The sequence below is a fragment of the Bolinopsis microptera genome, chromosome 1, assembly GCF_026151205.1.
Source record: "Bolinopsis microptera isolate Bmic1 chromosome 1, MBARI_Bmic_1.0, whole genome shotgun sequence".
In the NCBI taxonomy this organism is placed as follows: domain Eukaryota; kingdom Metazoa; phylum Ctenophora; class Tentaculata; order Lobata; family Bolinopsidae; genus Bolinopsis; species Bolinopsis microptera.
This window is the reverse complement of record NC_087072.1, coordinates 11,964,692-11,986,011: the sequence shown is the minus strand read 5'-3', so window position 1 is coordinate 11,986,011 and position 21,320 is coordinate 11,964,692. Positions and strand designations below refer to the sequence as shown.

General features: G+C 40.8%; 2 protein-coding genes across 3 annotated transcripts in view; one reads left to right on the top strand and one right to left on the bottom strand.

The window, feature by feature from the left end:
• LOC134822213 (Golgi reassembly-stacking protein 2-like) overlaps positions 1-21,320 on the bottom strand; it is an 80,028-nt gene that overhangs the window by 6,310 nt on the left and 52,398 nt on the right. For both annotated transcript variants that reach the window (XM_063833123.1, XM_063833131.1), the window contains exons 2-5: positions 5,273-5,335; positions 4,499-4,579; positions 1,821-1,917; positions 811-858 (exon numbers count right to left, since the gene is read on the bottom strand). In XM_063833123.1, coding sequence (XP_063689193.1) covers positions 811-858; positions 1,821-1,917; positions 4,499-4,579; positions 5,273-5,332 — 286 coding nt within the window. In that variant the 5' untranslated portion in view covers positions 5,333-5,335. The remainder of the gene's footprint in view (positions 1-810; positions 859-1,820; positions 1,918-4,498; positions 4,580-5,272; positions 5,336-21,320) is intronic.
• LOC134822204 (serine hydroxymethyltransferase, cytosolic-like) overlaps positions 6,122-21,320 on the top strand; it is a 47,502-nt gene continuing 32,303 nt past the window's right edge. The window contains exon 1 of the mRNA XM_063833116.1: positions 6,122-6,150. The gene's annotated coding sequence lies outside the window, so the exon portion shown is untranslated. The remainder of the gene's footprint in view (positions 6,151-21,320) is intronic.

The following is a 21,320-nucleotide window of genomic DNA, read 5'->3' as shown; positions in this document are numbered from 1 at the left end:
TCTACAATTTTTGGGAGTGTTTCTGGACACAAAGTGAGTCATCTTACATCTTGTGACAAATGCTATGTTCCTCATGAGTCTTCTTTAAGACCTTTTTAGTTAACAGTCCAATAGCTCATTTGTGAATACTGTCTTGTTCGCTCGGCAAAAATTCGTTTTTCAGCCACATTTCCGAAAGTAAGCCTTTTAGGGTATATGTTGCTTCATAAGTTGTACATAAATGTGGCCATTATGTACATTTTAGTATATCAGAATAGTCTCTACGACCTTCCTAGGCGGAAATGCCAAAAATCACGGAAATTATGAACTGCGTCAAGCCAAAAACCGTTTTCGGCCATAATTCCGAAACGAAGCATTTTAAGGTATATGTTGCTTCATAAGTTGTATATAAATGTGGCTATTAGGCACATTTTGGTGTATCAGAATAGTCTTTTAGACCTTCCTGAGCTGATATACAAAAATTCGAGTGACCGCAAAACCCTGAAAAAGGGTGTGGCCGAAAACGCCCTCATTGCATTTATTTCAAAAATGCAATGAAGTCCAAATGTTTTAAGAATCATCTAGAGAGGTGATAACCGTTGAGAAATCGCTTTTAACACGAAAAGCTAACGAGATTCCGTTTCGTCCCTGACTATTATGATGAAATCAATATTTTTCGACGGTTCATAATTTTACGCAAAATTGTCTACGCGCCAATAATTATGACACCCTGCTGTAGTAGCAGAGTGTAGTGTTCACTCTGCTACTCTAATTTATTTCTTGGTGATGATTCTAATTGTAGTCAACAACAAAAAACGTTAAAAATCTCACCGAGTAATCCTTGACCTCCCCACATATTACTGGGCACTATAGATATCTCTGAAAATGATAAGTTACAGTTGAGAAATAAGAATGCTTTCATTGCTAATCCTAGTATTAGCGGCGGAAAAAGGAATACAACAGGTCCCTGTATCTAAAAAGGAATACAACAGTTCCTTATATCTAAAAAGGAATACAACATGTCCTTGTATCTAAACATGAATAGATTGTATCTAAAAAGGAATACAACATGTCCTAGTATCTAAATAGGAATACAACAGGTCCTTGTATCTAAATAGGAATACAACAGGTCCTTGTATCTAAAAAGGAATACAACAGCACAGGTCCTTGTATCTAAATTCTAAAAAGGAATAGAACAGGTCCTTGTATCTAAAAAGGAATACAACAGGTCCTTGTATCTAAAAAGGAATACAACAGGTCCTTGTTTCTAAAAAGGAATACAACAGGTCCTAGTATCTAAAAAGGAATACAACAGGTCCTTATATCTAAACATGAATAGAACAGGTCCTTGTATCTAAAAAGGAATACAACAGGTCCTTGTATCTAAAAAGGAATACTTGAACATGTCCTAGTATCTAAATAGGAATACAACAGGTCCTTGTATCTAAATAGGAATACAACAGGTCCTTGTATCTAAAAAGGAATACAACATGTCCTTGTATCTAAAAAGGAATACAACAGGTCCTTGTATCTAAAAAGGAATACAACATGTCCTAGTATCTAAAAAGGAATACAACAGGTCCTAGTATCTAAATAGGAATACAACAGGTCCTAGTATCTAAAAAGGAATACAACAGGTCCTTGTATCTAAATAGGAATACAACAGGTCCTTGTATCTAAAAAGGAATACAACAGGTCCATGTATCTAAAAAGGAATACAACAGACCTCCTTTTATCTAAATAGGAATACAACAGGTCCTTGTATCCAAATAGGAATACAACAGGTCCTTGTATCTAAAAAGTCGGAATCAAAACACGCATGTTAACACGCTTATAAACACCTCTAAGCTGCTGAGTTTTGCTGCTGTAAATCGTCATCTGCATATGTTTATCTATGTTGGCTTTCAACAGGTCCTTGAATGTTTCGTTATCTTGGTCCTGTAGGATATATTTCATAGAGTCCAGGATCAGGGGTGTAAGAAGAGGGGGGTATATTACAGTAGTTTGTATAGTTCACCACGGAAGGGGGGAGCAGGATTGAGATATTACAGTAGTTTGTATAGTTGTACATATAGTGTACATCACGGAGGGGGGGCAGGATTGAGATATTACAGTAGTTTGTATAGTTCACCACGGAGGGGGGGGCAGGATTGAGATATTACAGTAGTTTGTATAGTTCACCACGGAGGGGGAGCAGGATTGAGATATTACAGTAGTTTGTATAGTTCACCACGGAGGGGGGGGGGGCAGGATTCAGATATTACAGTAGTTTGTATAGTTGTACATATAGTGTACATCACGGGGGGGCAGGATTGAGATATTACAGTAGTTTGTATAGTTGTACATAAAGTGTACATCACGGAGGGGGGGGGGCAGGATTGAGATATTACAGTAGTTTGTATAGTTCACCACGGAGGGGGGGGGGGGCAGGATTCAGATATTACAGTAGTTTGTATAGTTCACCACGGAGGGGGAGGGGGCAGGATTGAGATATTACAGTAGTTTGTATAGTTGTATGTATATAGTGTACATCACGGAATTATGAGCTAAATAAGTTATCCCATATTAGTGCATAGAGTTCACAACAAATTTAATGAAAAGCGTTTTCAGGAAACACTGATGGGAGATTATACGACATAAACGGGAGTTTATCGGACTCAGAGGCACATATTAGGTGCGATAAAAAAATCGAAATTATGCGGTACCGCACCCGACTATAAAGGTAAAATGTGCGGTAAGGTGCGGTAAATTTTTACCAATTATGCGGCAAATGTGCGGCGATTTTTTCGAAATTTGTGCGGGAATTGTGCGGTTTTCTTTTGCATTTTCTCAAGGACTTTGGAAATTCTAAACGTATAACCGCCGCTCTTTCAAAAATAGGTCTGTTCATGTGTTACTGAGGGTGTAGTTCTTTACTAAGACTATGAGACTATATTGAGATTCAGTTATCCGAGAACAGTGACTTGATCTGGTAGAGATCAGGAGACATTTATTTGAAGACGCCTCTTGATAGAGTCGATCAGATCCCATGCGTGATCGCAAATATGTGACACGCTTGTTGGCATTGATTGTCAGTACTTGTGAACCATTTGATCTAAGATCCATTATGCCCACAATAAAGCCAACGCTACAACGAATAGAGCTCATTACCCTTTACACCTACTTCTTCTATTATCACATACTTTGGATCATGGAATCTACTCAACAACTTCAACCCCTGATATAGAGTAATCAGATGTGGTTACGAATGAAGTTACGAATGATAACTGATACACTATAATCGAAGTACGGTAACGACGAGGGTTCCATAACGGCCTGGTTCACGGTCCCGAAAGGGCCTGGGTCACGGTCCCGAAAGGGCCTGGGTAACGGTCCCGAAAGGGCCTGGGTCACGGTCCCGAAAGGGCCTCGGTCACGTGGCCTAAGCATGGGTTCCATAACGGCCTGGTTCACGGTCCCGAAAGGGCCTGGGTCACGGTCCCGAAAGGGCCTGGGTAACGGTCCCGAAAGGGCCTGGGTCACGGTCCCGAAAGGGCCTGGGTCACGTGGTAACCGGGTCACGTGGCCTAAGCATGAGTTCCAAAAGGGCCTGGGTCACGGTCCTGAAAGGGCCTGGGTCAGGGTCCCGAAAGGGCCTGGGTCATGGTCCCGAAAGGGCCTGGATCAGGGTCCCGAAAGGGCCTGAGTCACGTGGTAACTGGGTCACGTGGCCTAGGTATGAGTTCCAAAAGGGCCTGGGTCACGGTCCCGAAAGGGCCTGGGTCAGGGTCCCGAAAGGGCCTGAGTCACGGTCCTATAAAAGGGCCCGACTTTTAACATATTTTGGTTTTAACACTCGAAAATCTTAACGCGAAAATTTCAAAATTATGCGAAATTACGCGGAAAATGCTAGATTATGCGGAAATATGCAGATAATTACAAAATGTGCGGAAAACAATAAATTATGCGGAAGTGTGCGGAAAACGGTAAATTGTGCGATCCCGCACCCATCGCACCTAATATGTGCCCATGTTATCGGTGCAGGCCACTCAAATGATTGAGGAGACCTAATCAAGTAAGTAAGTACAGATCAAGTATATTATTTATAATTGTATGTTGGATGCTCCCATCTAGCGCAAAAATTTATTTTTGGTATTCTTTATTCGGATATATATTTATTGATTAATTGTGTAATGAATTAGTGATAAATAATAAATTGTATTTTCTCTCTCAATAGCTCAAAATACAGCACCTCTGTCAAGCAGTTTTGGGCATGGCCACTTTTCAGGTACTAGTTTTTTGTTCAACTGCTATCTCGAAATCAGGTTGCACATAAAATTCAGGGTGAACCCTGACTTTTTTCATAGATTTGAGTATTTGGATACAAAGATGATAAACTAATTTAACAATGAACAAACATATTTATTGAGTAACACATTTTATTCTCTCTGATTTGTTGGCCTGACTAGAATTAACTCTCCAAAATATGGAACTCGAATGCAATTACTAATTCTTCGATAAAAATCCTTTAATGACTTACCAGTCTGGTGTTACCAATTGCAACAATGAAGTCGAAAAATGGTTCCAAACCAGCATGAAATCCAGGGGAACCGTCTTGAACCTGTGAGAAACTAGGGTTACAAGAAAGCAGTAACTACTGATTAGGTTAATTCATTAGGTTAATTCATATCTAATAACATAATAAATACTTTCGTTTTGTTCTACAACTGATGTTAGATTTGAACCACTAATAACAGCACACAATGAACCAATAAAAAACTGGAAGTTCTATCAAAAACTGTATTACAACAAGAATTTCGCCGCGGTTAAACCACGCACGATCAATTTTCCCTACTATGTACTTGTATTTTGTATAATTAATTCTTTCGAGTGAAAAGTGTGACTGGAAAAAAGTGCAGCATATTTTACATACTATGTTTAAATTAATAAATGAGTGGGATTCGCGCATGGTAAAAATTGACGATTTATTTGACTAATGTAGCGCCGCACGCATCAACAATAAATAAATCCAGAAAATTGCGGAAAATAACTTTGCGAAGGAGGAACTTCACTGTAATTAATTAACACATGACTAGCGTCGCGCGCAGCATAACAGACGCTTCCAATACACATAATTATAGGGGAGTGCAGTGGTCTATATTGCGAAGGAGCAGACTTTTTTCATCACCGTAAGACCGTCGGGCCACCTCATATATCCAAACCCGATTACTTATTCCCTACGATCTTTTTGCCTTCAGCAAGAGTAGGGGAAAAAATGCACTAGGAGCTGGAATGTGGAATGTGGAGTACTGACCCTCAAAACATGGTAACCTTCAGAACCTCCTCCAGGGATAACACTCTGCTGTCCACCCATTCTAATGGTTGTTTTATTTATCATATTTTTACTAGCTTATATAATCATTATAAACTATTAAAATATCCACTATTTAGTCAGGATCCACCTCAAGCAAAGAATGAAAGAATGCAGATCACTGTGTTGCACATTGTTATGTTGACTGAAATATAATCGCATTTAAGTTTGATATTTCGTCTTAATATTTATGGGTAAACAAATGTATCAGTCTTCAAAATCACAATTATTCAATTAAAAATGTTGGGTAAACTTAAAGTTATATTTTAACTTGTACTAACTAGAGATAATAATGTAAGCTATATTTTTCTATTATAGCTTACATAATCATTTTTACACATCACTGTAGTGTGTGAAATACACAAAGCAATCCCACCCCCCCCCCCCCCCCCCCCCCCCCCCCCAGCACAAGCTTACATAACATGTACAAGATCCCCTTATACATTCTGTACGATAAACATGCATATGTGCTTGCTTTAGTTAGGATACAAGGATAAAAAGTGGTAATTACTTTATTGAAAACACAGTGGTCATCTGGAGGGGGATTTGTTTAAAACACATTAGTGATACGAAAAGTTGTTTTAGCATGAGCTTTCAAAATACATGTGTAAATTGTCTCCAGCTAGGAATGATGTTGTGAAGGGGTGATTATATATGAAGGAGTGGTGTCAATGATGAGGGGTGTCCAAGGGTATAGTGGATAGGATGGATGATGATGAAGATGAAGATGAAGATGAAGATGATGATGGGAAAATGTTTTAAGTTTACATTACAATAACATTCAAATACTTTCAACACTACTATATAACAAATAATTTGAGGTATGACAATGGAAAGTCCGCTACGATGATAACAAACAGCGGTGAAGACAAGACAGCAGAAACAGAGAGTGTACAGCTGTCGGCCTGTGTTCCGAGGCAATGATACTCCACTGGGTATAGTAAAAGAGTGTTCAAAGGATTAGCACAAGTACATGTAGTTAACAATATATCCTGAGAGATAACAAAGTTAAGGTAACAGTATATAAGCCAAAGGTCCTATAATATAAACTAAAGGTGTAATATATAGGACTGGAAATATATAGCCTGACATTACTCTCCCCTTTAAAAAAATCTACCTCCCTTCAAAGTGAATGCATAAAAACTTTATAAGATCCTATAAGTGCTCAATATTCATATGAAATAGATATAATAAAGTCTCCCAGGATTAAATTCTCAAATATTGTCAAATAAATTAAAAATACAAATAACCCATGCGCATGGGAATTCAATAGTCAAAATAACTTATTTATAAAAATTGACTTAAAATTAGCAAATTCGTAGAAAAATATAAATTTCAATGATAAATCTGTTTTATCTTTCCATTCAATAATAGAATTGTATCCTTTCAATAACATATTCAAGTTTATAAATTTATAAATTGTGTGACCTATAACTGGTTGATTAGTCTAGTTGGGGGCCTGACTACCCTCCCTGATCTGGTGGTTGTAGTTGTTGAGGGTTCTGTAGGTGGGGATGATGGTGCCGGCTGTGGAGCTGATGGGGCAAATACTGCACTCGTTGGCATGTTGAAAACATTGTTCGCAAATTGTTGCCGATCTATCAGCGGTAAGTTATGCTGAGGGAGACTGTTATCAACATAAACTTTTCCTGCTGGTTCCTGAGGGTTTTGTACCGGAACTGAGCTACCCATAACCATAGAGGCATCCTGCTTCTTGCCTGCAGGCTGAATCTGGTCGTGATGAACTACCTTGGATTTGCCGGAAACGAAGTTTACAATTCCCCAGCACGATTTTCCAATCTTCTTGGAGATCTGGAAAATTTCATCCCATATTGGATTCATCTTGGGATATTCACCATGGTTTCTTTTTAGAAGCACCCAGTCCCCGACCTGGTATTCGTTGACGTTAGTAGTCTTGTTAGCCTGTTTCTGATAGCTTAGTCGAGACTCCTGCTTGTTGAGAGGGATGTTTTGCCTAACCAACCGTGTGTCTTGAGCTTTTTTTTGATTGACACCCAACCTATTGTCGATTGGCAAGTTTGCTGACACTCCGTAAGCAGCCTCGAAAGGAGAGAATTTCGAAGATTTGTTTTGAGTGTTATTAAACATCAATATCGCTTCTGGCAGGAGCTCATCCCATTGAGTAATAGGGATGCCTCTAGATAGACACATAGATCGCAAAATTGTTTTGAGGGACCCAATAGCTCTTTCTGCACTGCCATTACCAGCTGGATGATATGCAGAAGATCGGAGCTTTTTGATTGCAAATTCTTCACATAGTTGTCTAACTTTGGTGCCATCAACATTACTTCCCTGATCTGATTGAAGTAATTTAGGTAGCCCATAGTAGCTGAACCATCTGCACCATAATGCGTCCACGACTGTCTCAGCCCGTGCATTGGGTAAAGCTATTGCTGTCATCAGCTTGGTAAATATATCTGTCACCAAAAGAAAGCTTCCGTTGCCTCTCCTGGACACCGGCATGGATGCTAGATCCATAGAAATCATCTCGAAGATCTTCTCAACCTCTCTATGATCCTGCACTGGTGCTTTAGGCTTAGGTCCATGTTTGCACTGTGTGCATGTTCTACAGTTGGAAACAAAGGACTCCACTTGTTTTCTCATACCCCTCCAATAGAACCTTTCAGATAGCATCAGGCAGGTATTATCGATTCCTGGGTGGCCTTGTCCGTGGTACTCTTGGATGATCTTTGGGGCAATCCCCTGAGGTACAATGACTCGGGAGCCTTTGCATAGTAGGTTATTGGAGACTTTCAGGTTCAAGAATTTCCTGAATAAGCCTTTATCCACAATCTTGTCCTGACGGAGTGTTTCTATTGCTTCAGCAATATCTTTGTCTCTCATCTGAGCCTCTCGGAGCAGATTCTCCCCTAACACAAACACTGAAGGGTCTTCTGATGGGGCATCACTCCCCATTATTCTGCTCAAGTAATCTGCTTCCTGGTTGTCCGCTCCCTTCAGGTACTTGATGCAGTAATCAAGATTTTCCAACTCTAATATCCAACGGCCGATTTTCCCTCTGGGATCTTTCTGTCTATGAATGTTCCTCAGTGGCTCATGATCCGAATAGAACGTGATCTTTTCATAGCAAAAAGCTTTCCACTTTCTGCTAGCACTTATGATACCATAAAGTTCTCGCTCTGTAGCAGACCAGTTCTTTGTATTCTTCTGGTTAAGGGTCTCGGAGTGATAACCAATGGGTTTGAACGAACCATCCCCATCATACTGCCCAAGCACACTCCCCACTGCAATCTTAGAAGCATCTGTTCTTATCACAAATGGCTTAGACCAATCTGGTATGAACAGCGAAAGAGCAGCATGAAAGGTGGTCTTTAACTTGTTAAATGCAGCTTGTTCTTGACTTGTCCAAACAAACGGGACCTTTGACGATGTTAGGCGATTCAACGGGGAACATATCACAGAGTACCCATCAATAAATCTGCGATTGTAATTGGCTAAGCCCAAGAAGCTTTGTAGCTCTTTCCTTGTAGTGGGAGCCGGGAATTCTTTAATCTTAGCCATGTTTTTGGTTCCTGGTTTCAGGGTTTTCCCATCTATCCTGAATCCTAAAAATTGGATCTCTTGGTACGCAAACTCACACTTGTCCTTTCTCAGTGACATGTTGTTGCTCTCAAGCACTTGCAGCAGGATCTCAAGGGTATTGATATGTTCTTCCATGGATGTGGAGCACACAATCAGGTTGTCAACATACGCATCTAGGCCGATTGCACCCTTTTCCGTGCACTCCTCTACAATCTTGTCCATACACCTCTGAAACGTTGCCTGTGCATTCTTCAATCCAAACGGCATTCTCTTAAACTGATACTTTCCCCGGGGTATACTGAATGCTGTTTTGTGACGATGACTCTCAGAGATTGGCACTGTCCAGTAGCCACTTGCCAAATCCAGCTGAGAAAAGAGGGTACACCCAAAGGCCTCATCTACCAGCTCCTCAACAGTAGGCAAAGGGTAAGTATCCTGAACCGTGTTACGATTAACCATTCTGAAATCGACAACAAATCGTTTTGAATTGTCATCCTTCGAGACCAGTAGGGGATTGCTGTTGAAAGGTGAGGAAGATGGTTCTATGATATCATGTTCTATCATTTCTGTGACCTGTGTGTCAATCTCCTTTGACCATTTTGCTGGAATTCTCCTTATTTTGCTCCTAATTGGGCGGTCATCGATACTCTTTATCTCGTGTGTGGTAGCAGAACTGCACCTGGGTGCTCTTGGATTTTTTGCAAACACCTCTGGGAAACTTTCCAAAATACTGCAGAGTTTATCTCTTGCCTCAGATGGCAAGTTCGGGTTAATGTCATGTCCTCCCTTGTCAGCATTTAGAAAGAATATCCATTTCTCTCCCAAACGAACCTTTGAATTCTTCCAATCGAACTCAGTGCTGGAAAATTGATTTAGGAAATCTCTACCCAAGATAACCATTTCTTGGATGGTACTAAGGTTGGTTTCGTGCAGCCATACCCTGTAGTTCTGGCTTTTGTCAGAGGAGAATCTTATGTTGTATTGTGTCTTCGGACCAATCAACTGTCTACCCCCAATCCCCTGCACAGAAGTACTGCTCCCATTTTCAATCAGCACTTTATTAGTCGAAATGATAGAGATTTCTGCCCCACTGTCTACAAGAAATTGTCTAGGATGCCAGCTGTCACCTAACTCAATCTGTCCTTCAACTTTGCTGTCATATAGTCATCTTCTGTCATGGTTGTTCCGCTTTGGAGGGAACTTCTTATTCCTAGAGGTTCTCCTGGAGGGGCAACTCTCCTCATCGTGTCCTTTTCCACCACAACAGCTACAGACTCTTTGATAACATGTTGCTTTAAGGTGACCTGTCTTCTTACAGATATCACATACTGGTCTGTCTTTTTTTCCAAACTTCCGATCTGACTGGACAGCATACATTTCAGAATCCTCCTCATCTGTCACTTCTAACCTTGAACGAAGCTGATCCACCTCCTTCAGTAACTCTCGAGCCCATTGAGGTACCTGCTCTTCTTGCTCTACCGGAAATGCAAATGTTTCACTAGTCGAAGCTTCTGAACTTGCTGAATTCTTTTGAAGCTTTTCCATACAGTCTTTGAAAAAGCTGGCTACACCGGCTGCATCTAGTTCGCTTTTAATTTTATCTTTCTTACACTCAAACAGCTTCTTCCCACCGGGTATGTTTGTTAGAAACCGCATGATGAAGACATCAGATGGGATCTTAGCACGCCTGGCTAACTCGTCCAGTTGGAAGAAATAAGACCGTATCCCATCCATCGAAGTATTAACCGGCAGCAAGTTGAAAAATGTCATGCTTTCGGTGAACTGACATGGTGGGCCATCAATGAGATCTTCAAGGAACGTAAAAGCTGTTTTCACATCTGCCTCTTCTGATGCGGTGAAAGCGAGCTGCTTCTCCCCCTCAGTCCGGTGAATATAAACTGGTAAACATGCAAGCTGCTGTTCAGGTTTAAGGGTTGCTGTAGCCGCTAAGAAAACCTTCTTAAACTGTGCAATTTTCTGGCCTTTAGCCAGATGAGGAATTTCAATTGCTGTAATCATTCTTTGAGGATATAATGTCGGCCTGTGTTCCGAGGCAATGATACTCCACTGGGTATAGTAAAAGAGTGTTCAAAGGATTAGCACAAGTACATGTAGTTAACAATATATCCTGAGAGATAACAAAGTTAAGGTAACAGTATATAAGCCAAAGGTCCTATAATATAAACTAAAGGTGTAATATATAGGACTGGAAATATATAGCCTGACACAGCTACCAGACACCTGTGATCGGGAGATATCTCAACACCTGTCTTCTGAGGGTATTGCTTATGTTACACCTGTTGTTTCTCTGTTATGTGGAATCTGTCCCAAAGATCTTATATCAGAACCTTGTAGCATTCAATGTGATTCCTGTAAGACATTTTTCCATCCTAAATGTCTTGGCAAGTCTGCACCAGTGGACAGTGAACGGTGGGTTTGTCAGAAATGTAGGGATAATGTAGAGAACCAGCAGATCATTGATGCTCCTGACGAGGAAAATGATATCTGTTATAACTGTCCCGTGTGTAGGAGTGTTGTGGGGGATTCGGATAAGGCATTGGGTTGTGATGTCTGTGAAGAATGGTTCCATGCACCTTGTTTGTTTATCAGTGAAACCGAGTACGCTGAGATGGATAATGAAGAGATATGGTTTTGTGATACTTGTCAAGCAGTGAAAGCAAACAAAATTAACTGGGGCTCAATGGTTGGTGAAGAGTTGATAGCTGAGAAAGTCCAAGCTGTTTATCAAGAGATGGTGACATGGAGAAAGAATCTTTTCCTAGTTCCCAGAGGTAAATCAGGTAGCGACTTTATAAAAGAACTGACTCGGCTCATCCTCTTATTTGCAGATGCTACCAAGTGGGAAAGGCTATCGTTCGCACTGGTTCATATCTTCTTGCCAATCATGTTGCAAAAACCGTCAAGCAAGTCAAAAGCAAGAGACCATGTAACATATCTCACCAAGCGTTTGGTTAAATGGAAAAATGGAGAACTTGACGATCTAATGATGGAGTGCAGGAGTATTCAGAAAGCCTTGGTGCAGCAACAAAAAATCAGCGAGGAATCCAGGAAGAAGAGTTTCTGCCGACTAATGCTTCTTGGGAAAGTTAAACAAGCCACCAAATATGTTGACAGTTCCAATGACACCTTAGGAGTTCACAGCCTAACAGCAAACATTAAACAGGTCCTTGGGGAGAAACACCCTCCAGCTGTTAAAGCAGATCCAGTTGTTCTGCACCCTCACAGTACTCCTCCACCTCAGGAAGTGATATTTGAGAGGATTGACGCAGAGACTGTCAAGAGGGCTTGTTTATATTTGGATGGATCAGGCGGCCCAACACTAACGGACTCAGATTTGTGGAAGCATATCATCTGCAGCAAATCATTTGGCAAAGCATCAGTGACACTTGCTGAGTCTATAGCAATTGTTGCAAGGCGCCTTTGTAGAGAAGATATCCATCATAGCTGTCTGAAAGAGTTCACTGCATGCAGATTAATCCCTCTTGATAAAGGCCAGGATAAGAACGGGAAACCTGGTGTAAGACCAATTGGAATCGGCGAGATATTGCGCAGAATCATTGGAAAAGCAGTTATAATGTCTTTCAAAACTGATATACAATATGCTGCTGGCCCACTGCAGACCTGTGCAGGGCTCAAATCAGGAATAGAGGCTTCCATTCATGCAATGAGACAGATCTGGGAAGACAGTGACACTGAAGCAATACTACAGGTTGACGCTGATAATGCGTTCAATCGTCTTAATAGAGAAGCAGCCCTTCACAATGTTCATGAGATCTGTCCTCCGCTCTATCAGTATCTAAAGAACCACTACCAAAAGCCAGCAGACCTGATCATTAATACTACCGAGGACCACTACCAACTTAAGTCTGAGGAAGGTTCAACTCAGGGAGATGTAGCAGCAATGGCATTCTATGCGTTAGGGATCAAGCCTCTAGTAGATGACCTAGCCACAGCCTCCAAGCCCAGTGTTTGCAAACAGTCATGGTATGCAGACGACAGTAGTGCTGGTGGAAAGATTGAAGGTATTAAGATATGGTGGGATACGCTGTTGGAGCAAGGACCAAAGTATGGATATTACCCAAAAGCCAGTAAGACCGTCCTGATTGTGAAGAATAGCGAGGACCTAGATCTTGCGCAGAAAGTATTCTCAGGCACTGGTATTAAAATCGAGTCTGAAGGAGAACGCCATTTGGGTGCAGCAATTGGCAGCGAAGCTTTTAAGAACAAATATGTCTCAGATAAAGTCCATAAATGGTGTCAGGACATCAAGCTGTTGTCATCAATTGCTGTTGAGGAGCCCCAAGCTGCTTTAACTGCATATACTAAGGGAATTTGTCACCGGTGGACGTTCATTCAGAGGACCATCCCGGGTATAAGTCACTTGTTTCAACCATTGGAGGATTGCATCAGAACAGATTTTATTCCAGCAATCTTGGGTAAGAACGTATCAGACTTGGACCGCTCCATATTTGCATTGCCAGTCAGACATGGTGGCCTAGGTATCTCCAACCCAGTTGAAAACTGCAATAGAGAATTCACAGCCTCAGTCACCATCACAAAAGACCTCACAGACCTGATTATCAACCAGCAAAACACCCTTGAACATTACAACATGTCAATTCAAAATGACACTATAAAAAGTCTCAAGGCAATCAAGGAGAAACACTTATTTACGGTTAGCAAATCAATAGAGGACAGTGTAAGAGATCCCAACCTAAAGAGATCTCTCCAGTTCATCAAAGAGAAAGGTTCAGGATGTTGGCTTACTGCACTTCCATTGAAGAGATTTGGCTACTCCCTGAACAAGATTGAGTTCCGTGATGCTCTGTACTTGCGTTATGGTTGGGAGATCCCTAACACCCCATTTCACTGTGCTTGTGGAGAGAGACATAATGTGAATCACACACTTAATATGCAAGAAAGGTGGCTATGTTTCTATGAGACACAACAACATCCGCGATCTAAATGCAGAGCTGCAGCGTGAAGTATGCAGAGATGTAGTGACTGAGCCAGCATTGATACCCCTTGATAATGAAGAAATTGTTGGTACCAATGCTGATGGAGCTGCACCTGATGTATCCTCACGAGGTCTCTGGAGCACATTTGAACGAACATTCTTTGATGTCTGTGTTACCCACCCCAACTCACCCACATATGACAAAAAAGATATGGAACAGATCTATAAAGCTCATGAAATGAGGAAAATGAAAAAGTACAACAACAGAATCATCCAGGTGGAAAAAAGCACCTTTACTCCACTTATATACTCAACAAACGGCGGATGGGGTCCACAAGCCACAAGATACCACAAGAGACTCGCTGAAAAACTATCCCAGAAGAGAGGAGAAGACTATGCGGCTATTATGTGTTACATGCGCACCAGGATTAGATTCTCAATCCTCAGGAGCACCCTGATAGCGGTCAGGGGTGAGAGAGGGAGACGGCAATTGTATACATTGCCAGTCAGTGTAACTTCGTTTAACTTGATACCTGCCACCATGGACTATGAATGTTTCTAGACACTATCCTTTTGATATTGAGATATTGGTATCTCAGATCACGTGTACATCGTTCCTTTTTTTTACGACACAGTAATTTATTGACACTCACAGCGATAATTTTAATCATTGAATCAGTATTTTTTATGTGCTCTGCGAATGCATCAATGAATCATGTTTTTTAATCATTAACTTATTACACATTTTTGCCTCTGCTGTACATCACTTGACTATATTTTTAAAAAATTGTTGTTTCACAGGAGCCATGACCTTATAGTCAGCCAATTGGCCATTGCTATATTATGTGTATATTGTTTGGATAACATTCAAATTAAAAACTAGGCTCGGGTATAGTTCAAGGTTTGGTTACCTGGCAAACTTTCTTTGGGAAGAAAACCCTTGTGCATGGACAGGGGCTACAAGCTACAGGGTGTCCAAAAAAGGCTTCCAAGTGAATTTTGCAAATAACTCTAATAATAATAATAATAAATTAATGTTATTTTTATACACCACCCCCACCAATCTTGCCCTGGACGGGGGTGAAACTATCAAGAAAACAGAAGTTTATAACTGCAAATTAAATAAAGATTTAAGTAAAGATAAGGCAGATACACCTAACAAGAAGATGTCCAAGAAAGATTAGCATGTTTTCTTACAAAAGATTTGAAGAATGGATGATGAACACAAGAGATCTCTGCATGAAACTTACTTACTTACTTACTTATTTTACTTATTTCCTGTTTTAGCTGCGCTGCAGCAGGGCCATCAACTGAATGACCACCTTACGCTTTACTTCGGACAACCATGGCTATATAGTTACGGCATGTAACCGGCACTTAAAGGAAACCGAAGGATCAAGTCTAAGGCCAGCTCATCAGCCTATCAAAATAATATTCAAAATAATAAAGATGAAATTCCCTAAAATATTAAAATTTCTATAGAAATTCTATAGAACTCCAAATAAACGGATTAAACGGATTAAACGGATTAAACGATTCAAAAGTCAAATTACAATGGTAAGGTCTGACCAATATACAAAATTAAATTACCCAAAAGTCATAAAGTAGATATATACAACGAACCCCGTAAATCTTAAAAGTGAGATTCAAAATACTTAATAATTTAAATGAACTTTCTGAAAGTGTTCCGAGTCATAGATTATATTTGGCAATATTTTAATGTTAGGAATTTGTTTGGGGGACGCTTAGGGGAATCTTCGTTCATGAGCTTTGGTAAGGAACTTTCCTAGGTCTCCGATGTTGTAGGGGGTGCGAAGATCGTCCAAGGTCAGAGAAGAGTAATGTTTTACTTTGTTGGGACAAACAGTGGCGGAGGATCTTCATAGAGAGGCAAGTACGCAATACATGAATTTCATCTCGATGATTGGATCAGGGAAAGGAAGCTCTAGAAGAAGATCGAGTGACTCCACATCTGTAGTAGAACAGTGTTTGCATGCCCTATTCGAAAGTTTTTGTCGATGCATGCCGTGTCCTTCCATTCGATGTTGTATTGATGCGAGCTTGATCTGAGTTGCGCAAGTCTCCTAGTCTGCTGTGCCGTAGGTTTATCGACAGTATGTTCGCACCAAAGCTTGTCTTGATGAGTTGTAAGAATCCTAGTTTTCTGTTGAGTTTTCGCTCTTTGTTCCATTGTTGAACGAAAAGGTTTTCATACCTCGCTGATTTTGAGCGGGTTTGAAATATCACTTCCTCCTGTCAGTTCTTTCACTGTGTTCTGGTGGATTCCAGCCAGGAGAACCAGAAACAGTTTTCAGATCCCTCTGCTCGGCGTAAGCGTGCCTCACTAAAGAAGAGCATCCCTCTTTGGTCCAGTCCCTCCAACCTCCCAGGTACTATAGACTTGGGACGTAAGCTCGATGGCAAGCGGTATCTTCCATGTCCACCCCACACAGCGTGTTTGAAGTCGATTTGTTGACATTCATAGTCCATTTCATAAATGATAGGTGAACTTTCTCCAGGGTCTTTTGCTGTATCCTGAGTAGCCGGATAACTCCCCGAAGCAAAGATAGACATAAATTTGTCATGGGAAGCCAGATCTGACACCCGTAGGATAGAACAGGAACAATCAGAGTGTCGAAAAGCTTAAACACAGTTGTCTTCCGGAGGTATCGAAGGTCAAGCATACTCCTTGAGAGAGAAGTAGCTCCGGAGCCCTTTTTGTCTAAGCTTTATCTGAGGCAAGTGTTTAATGATCCCGTGGAGTGTGAACGTAATTCCAAGATAGGTGTACTCACGCACTGATGCAAGGTCATTTCCCCGTATAAAAAATTAGTACTGTCCTTGAGCACCTCGTCCTGCCCGTGTTAAACACCATAATTGCTGTTTTGATAGTTTAACCGATAACCCCCACTCTTGACAGTAGGTGTGTAAAACTTCTAACATTCTTGAAGACTCTCTTGATCGGAGAGCCAACAGAATCAGGTCATCGCCCTGAGGAGTGGGGTTACTCTAGTACTTTTCAGTAACGTACTTCGACATTTTCCATAGAATTAAGGTCTTCTGATAGTTGGTGTATGAAGCATTTTGAAGTTCTGAGACATGGTTCCTTGTTCAATCCCCGCAAGAACATCGATCTTTCAGAGAGCTTGTTCAAGAGCTTGATTTTTGCTTTGGAGTTTGTGTACATGAACTCCATTGCAACCAAAGAATCTTCCTTTGATGCCTAGTTTCCAGAGTTTGTACAAGAGGTGCCTCCCGGCAGACTGTATCAAACACTTTGGCGTAGGTCAACAAAAACAGGAGAACAAGCTCCTTTGGTTATCTTTACATATTTTTCTTGCAAGTCGACAGTGTCAATATATGATCTGCTGTTTGCGCGTTTTTGCAAAACCCCAGTTGATTGGGGGTGTCAGGGTTTGTCTCAGCACGGAATTTTATAAGTCCTCTGAGGAGAATACTTGCAAACAGTTTTCCCACGGTGCCTGGCTACTGCAATTGCCCTATAGTTTTTGGGATCGTATATTGTTGCCTTTTTTGTGCAGAGGCGTCACAACAGATGTTCCCCAGGGATTAACTCTGTGTGATAAACATAGGTTAAAGAGATGCAGTATAGCGCACTGCATATGTTTTCCAGAGAGTTTGAGAAATTCATTGGGGATTAAATCCTCCGACACTGCTTTCCCTTTCTTAGCACTCGAGTACAAGCCAACATTCTCGGACGTATGTCTTGGTCAAGGGTTTCTGTGAGTGTTTGCTGGGTGGCATCTCTGTCCATTTCGCTTGTAGTTCTTTTATTTTCTTAGGGCTGATCGATGGTTTACTAGACAGCTCTTTGAAGAATTTGCTGAAGTTAAGCATATCAAAGACTCCAATTTGCTTCCATTGTCTTCATATCTTTATGCCTCTTGAAACGGGACCAGTTAATATTTTGCCTCGTTCGATGTCACTACAAGGTCCTCTATGAATGCGACTTTTAAGTTTTATGAGTTTCCATATGATCGTCGACTTTCATAGTAAAGAGTCTCTGAGTTTTTTATTCGTAGGATTTTGCCGTAACTTTGGACAGTTTGTTCAACTCCCGCTTGCCGTTTATACAACTACATCATACCACGGAGCTTTGGGGCTTCAATCCTTTGTCTCCTTTTTCTTTTTCCGCTCACTATTTTCCTATCTGGCTTGTTCCTCGGATTCTTTGTCGAAGAATAACATCCAATGTCTGGAAGATAGATACAGTTCTTCATTAAGACACAAAACTGTTCTCTGTCTGTGCATTGGTCTCCCGCATTCGGGTTATTTTCTGAACAATTTCTGGCGAAGTCTGATCGCATTGAAACTGAAATTGAAGTTTCTCGTCGTCATTATCCCATTTGTATTTTTTAGGTGCGTCTTCTAGTGTTTCAAGTAGATCCGTCTGCATCAACCATAGTTGTGTTTGTGCTTTATTTTGCAGATCACGGCTTTGTGGTCAGAAAATTTTTTTAAAAATTCTAAACTTGAAGACACACGATCCAACAATTCGGGGTACTCCAATGCCCAACTACCTGCACCTTTGTATTTTAAAAGGGTTTTTCCCCAAAGATTCCCCATGTATTACCATTTACACGGTTGAGTTTCCTTTTTTTTCAATCAACACTTCTCTTTTTACAAATAAAACCCTTTGAAATCTCTTTACATCAACTTAATTCCTCTGGTAAAATCAATTCCTTTTTGCATCACATCACACTTGGGGTAATTTCAATAATCGTTTTTTTGGGGTCCTCCCATCGAAATTGGTGCTTGCTCCATCAAAGGCTCACTTTTATTCCCTTTTAATTTTACGTTTCTTTACAAAAAACAGTGTCAATCAAGGGGGTCTCCATTTTTATAACAATATTTGTCTCCAAAGGGGTGTTCCTTCCTTTCATTACTCCTCCCAAAACTTTCCTTTGGTTCTCCGCCTTCCCCCATTTCATGTCCTCATCAATTCCTTCAATTACCATCCTACCCCTTCGATTACATCAACAGCATTTTCTTTTTTTTTCAGGGCCCTCACACTTTCCTTTGGGGTCACATCAATCCCAAACACACAAAACGTCCCACCTTCTTTTTGATCGAAGCTCACCGTGGTGAACATGCTATAAATTCCCTTTGTCTCCCGAAAGGTTCCTTCACTACCTTACTCGGGAATATTATAGCGGGTTAATTTATACTGGGAAAATTAATAACCGGGAAAAATATGCGGAATTTCCCGAAACCCCCAAATTATCCCGTCATGTATTTAACGGTGCCGACCTTTCAAGTTTTTTCAGAGGTCAACAAATTTTCAACCGAAATTTCTGTTTTTGTTACTTTTAAAGAAGTATTTCAATTTACAGTTACGAGATTTACTCAGAAATAGAAAAAAAGACACGTCTAGTATTTAAAGGAAAATAAATCTAGAGCAAGAATAAGTCAAATCTTCATTAAAGCGTAGTTCTCATTCTCTTATCGCTAATGTCCCCTCCATTACATTATGGATATCCCCCTGCTGCTGACCGGTCAAATTCGAGTTGTATTGTTGTTAACAAGACTTTCATTTTGTCCGCTAATGGGGCTACTGCGCTGAAGGTCAGCCGGAGCTTAATGTCCTGCCCGACCGCTTGGTAGTGGGGAACGGCCTTGGCTTTGCATCTTCAACTGCTCCAGTAATCATCCACCGTGGACCATGAAATAGTGGCACAGTTTACTCACTTCATGGGCAAGAAAAGTGATAATCACGGTCCACCCTGAAATCTGATTTCTATAACCAAATTGGTGATTTTATACGAAATTATGGTACAACCGCCAATAAAGTTACAGCCCTCCATCCACTGCTTCAAAAGTAGTCTCTAGCACATATGAGACTTCAGGTAAAAATATGATATCACCACCCCCTTGAACCCATAATCTGATCGGGGCGGGGTTTTTTTATGACTGGTAAAAATGTTGACCGGGAAAAATATGCCGGAATCTTTCAAAACCCACCACTTTATCCCGGTTATAATAATCCCGAGTAAGGTAGCTAAGCTGATGTTCATGTGACGATAGGTGTCTGGAAATATGGTAAGAAGGGAGAAGTTTTCCAGTAAAACGTCGTATACCTTAAGCCCTGTGAGGGTCAGATTTCTTCGATATGATATTGACACTTCTACTGGTGTTGCCTAATGCAATAGAATTGAGCGCTGTCCTATACTATCCATTAGGGTTTTCAGCAGGAAACTTTCAGGTCTTATCAGGCAAGAAGGTGATCCTTCAGTCCGTTAAAGATAGGTTTGATTGGCAGCAACCGGTTGAGTGATTGATCATTCTGCCTAGCAGATACATCAAGCAGTTCCTCTGGTCGATTGGGTGTGGTGATTGACCATATGTATGGGAACGTGAGACGGCTTCAATCTCCTCTTCGTTCCACGAGCTAGACCATAGCTTGCTGAGCTGTCTGCTCCAAAGACGGGGACTCATTCCTGGGTATGATAGAGCCTTCCTTATTTCTAAAAGCAGTCTCTCCTTGTCGTTCTTTCCGGTATCTTGGGTTGTCAAGATAGTTATGTTCCAAGTGAAAGTAACTCCCAATCCGTTCTGGCGTCGTAAAGACCCGAGTCCCTTACCCCGAACGCAGTCTATGTTCATTTATTTTACCAGGGGAGTCCTAGAACTAAATGATTCCGACCAGTTTCTCCTCCTTTGCTGTTGGCGCTCATTATGGTGAGTGGCTTGGGTGTTCCTGTTCGCTCTTTGTTTTTTCCTTAGGATAATATCCAGGGGCACATCATAGGGCCCAGCTCTAAGCAAGGGAGAACTACTCCATCTAGTTCTGATCCTAGAGCACCTCGATCTATGTGGATCCCGATAGGCGTTTATCTCGGGTTGGCGAGTCCAGTGTAGATATTATTTCTTTCATCGTGTGGTTCGCTTCAAAACCACCATCTTCTGGTTCATCTTTAGATTTTTGTTTTTTATTCTCATGTACACTGTCCTCCAAAATATGCAAACAATCTGAATACCATTTAACTATCTGGGAAACATACAAGTGAAATATAAACAGAGTGGGAAAAGATGCTCTAGTGCCGACCCAAAAAATGTTGGTGTCCCAGGATAAAGCCTCCTTTTCAGACCTACAACTACAATTTTGTTGGCAGACACAGTAAAACGCAAAAAGGATATTATCTCGAATGTTGCCCGAAAATCCTTAAAAATTAAAAGCCTAGAATAATTCAATTTAAAGCATAAAATTGACCTGCTATAAGATGTAAATTTTAAAAATCTTCTAGTAATTAAACTAATAATTCAATGTACTATTTACTCAGTACATATCAAAGGACTGTCTAATATACAAGCGAGCTTTTAGTTTTCCTTTATTAAAGTCCTTGATGTTTACACATTTCCTGATTTCCTTTATTCGGCGTTGGCTATATTTTATGAACAGCTGCTAGCTATATGTTTATAAACATAATA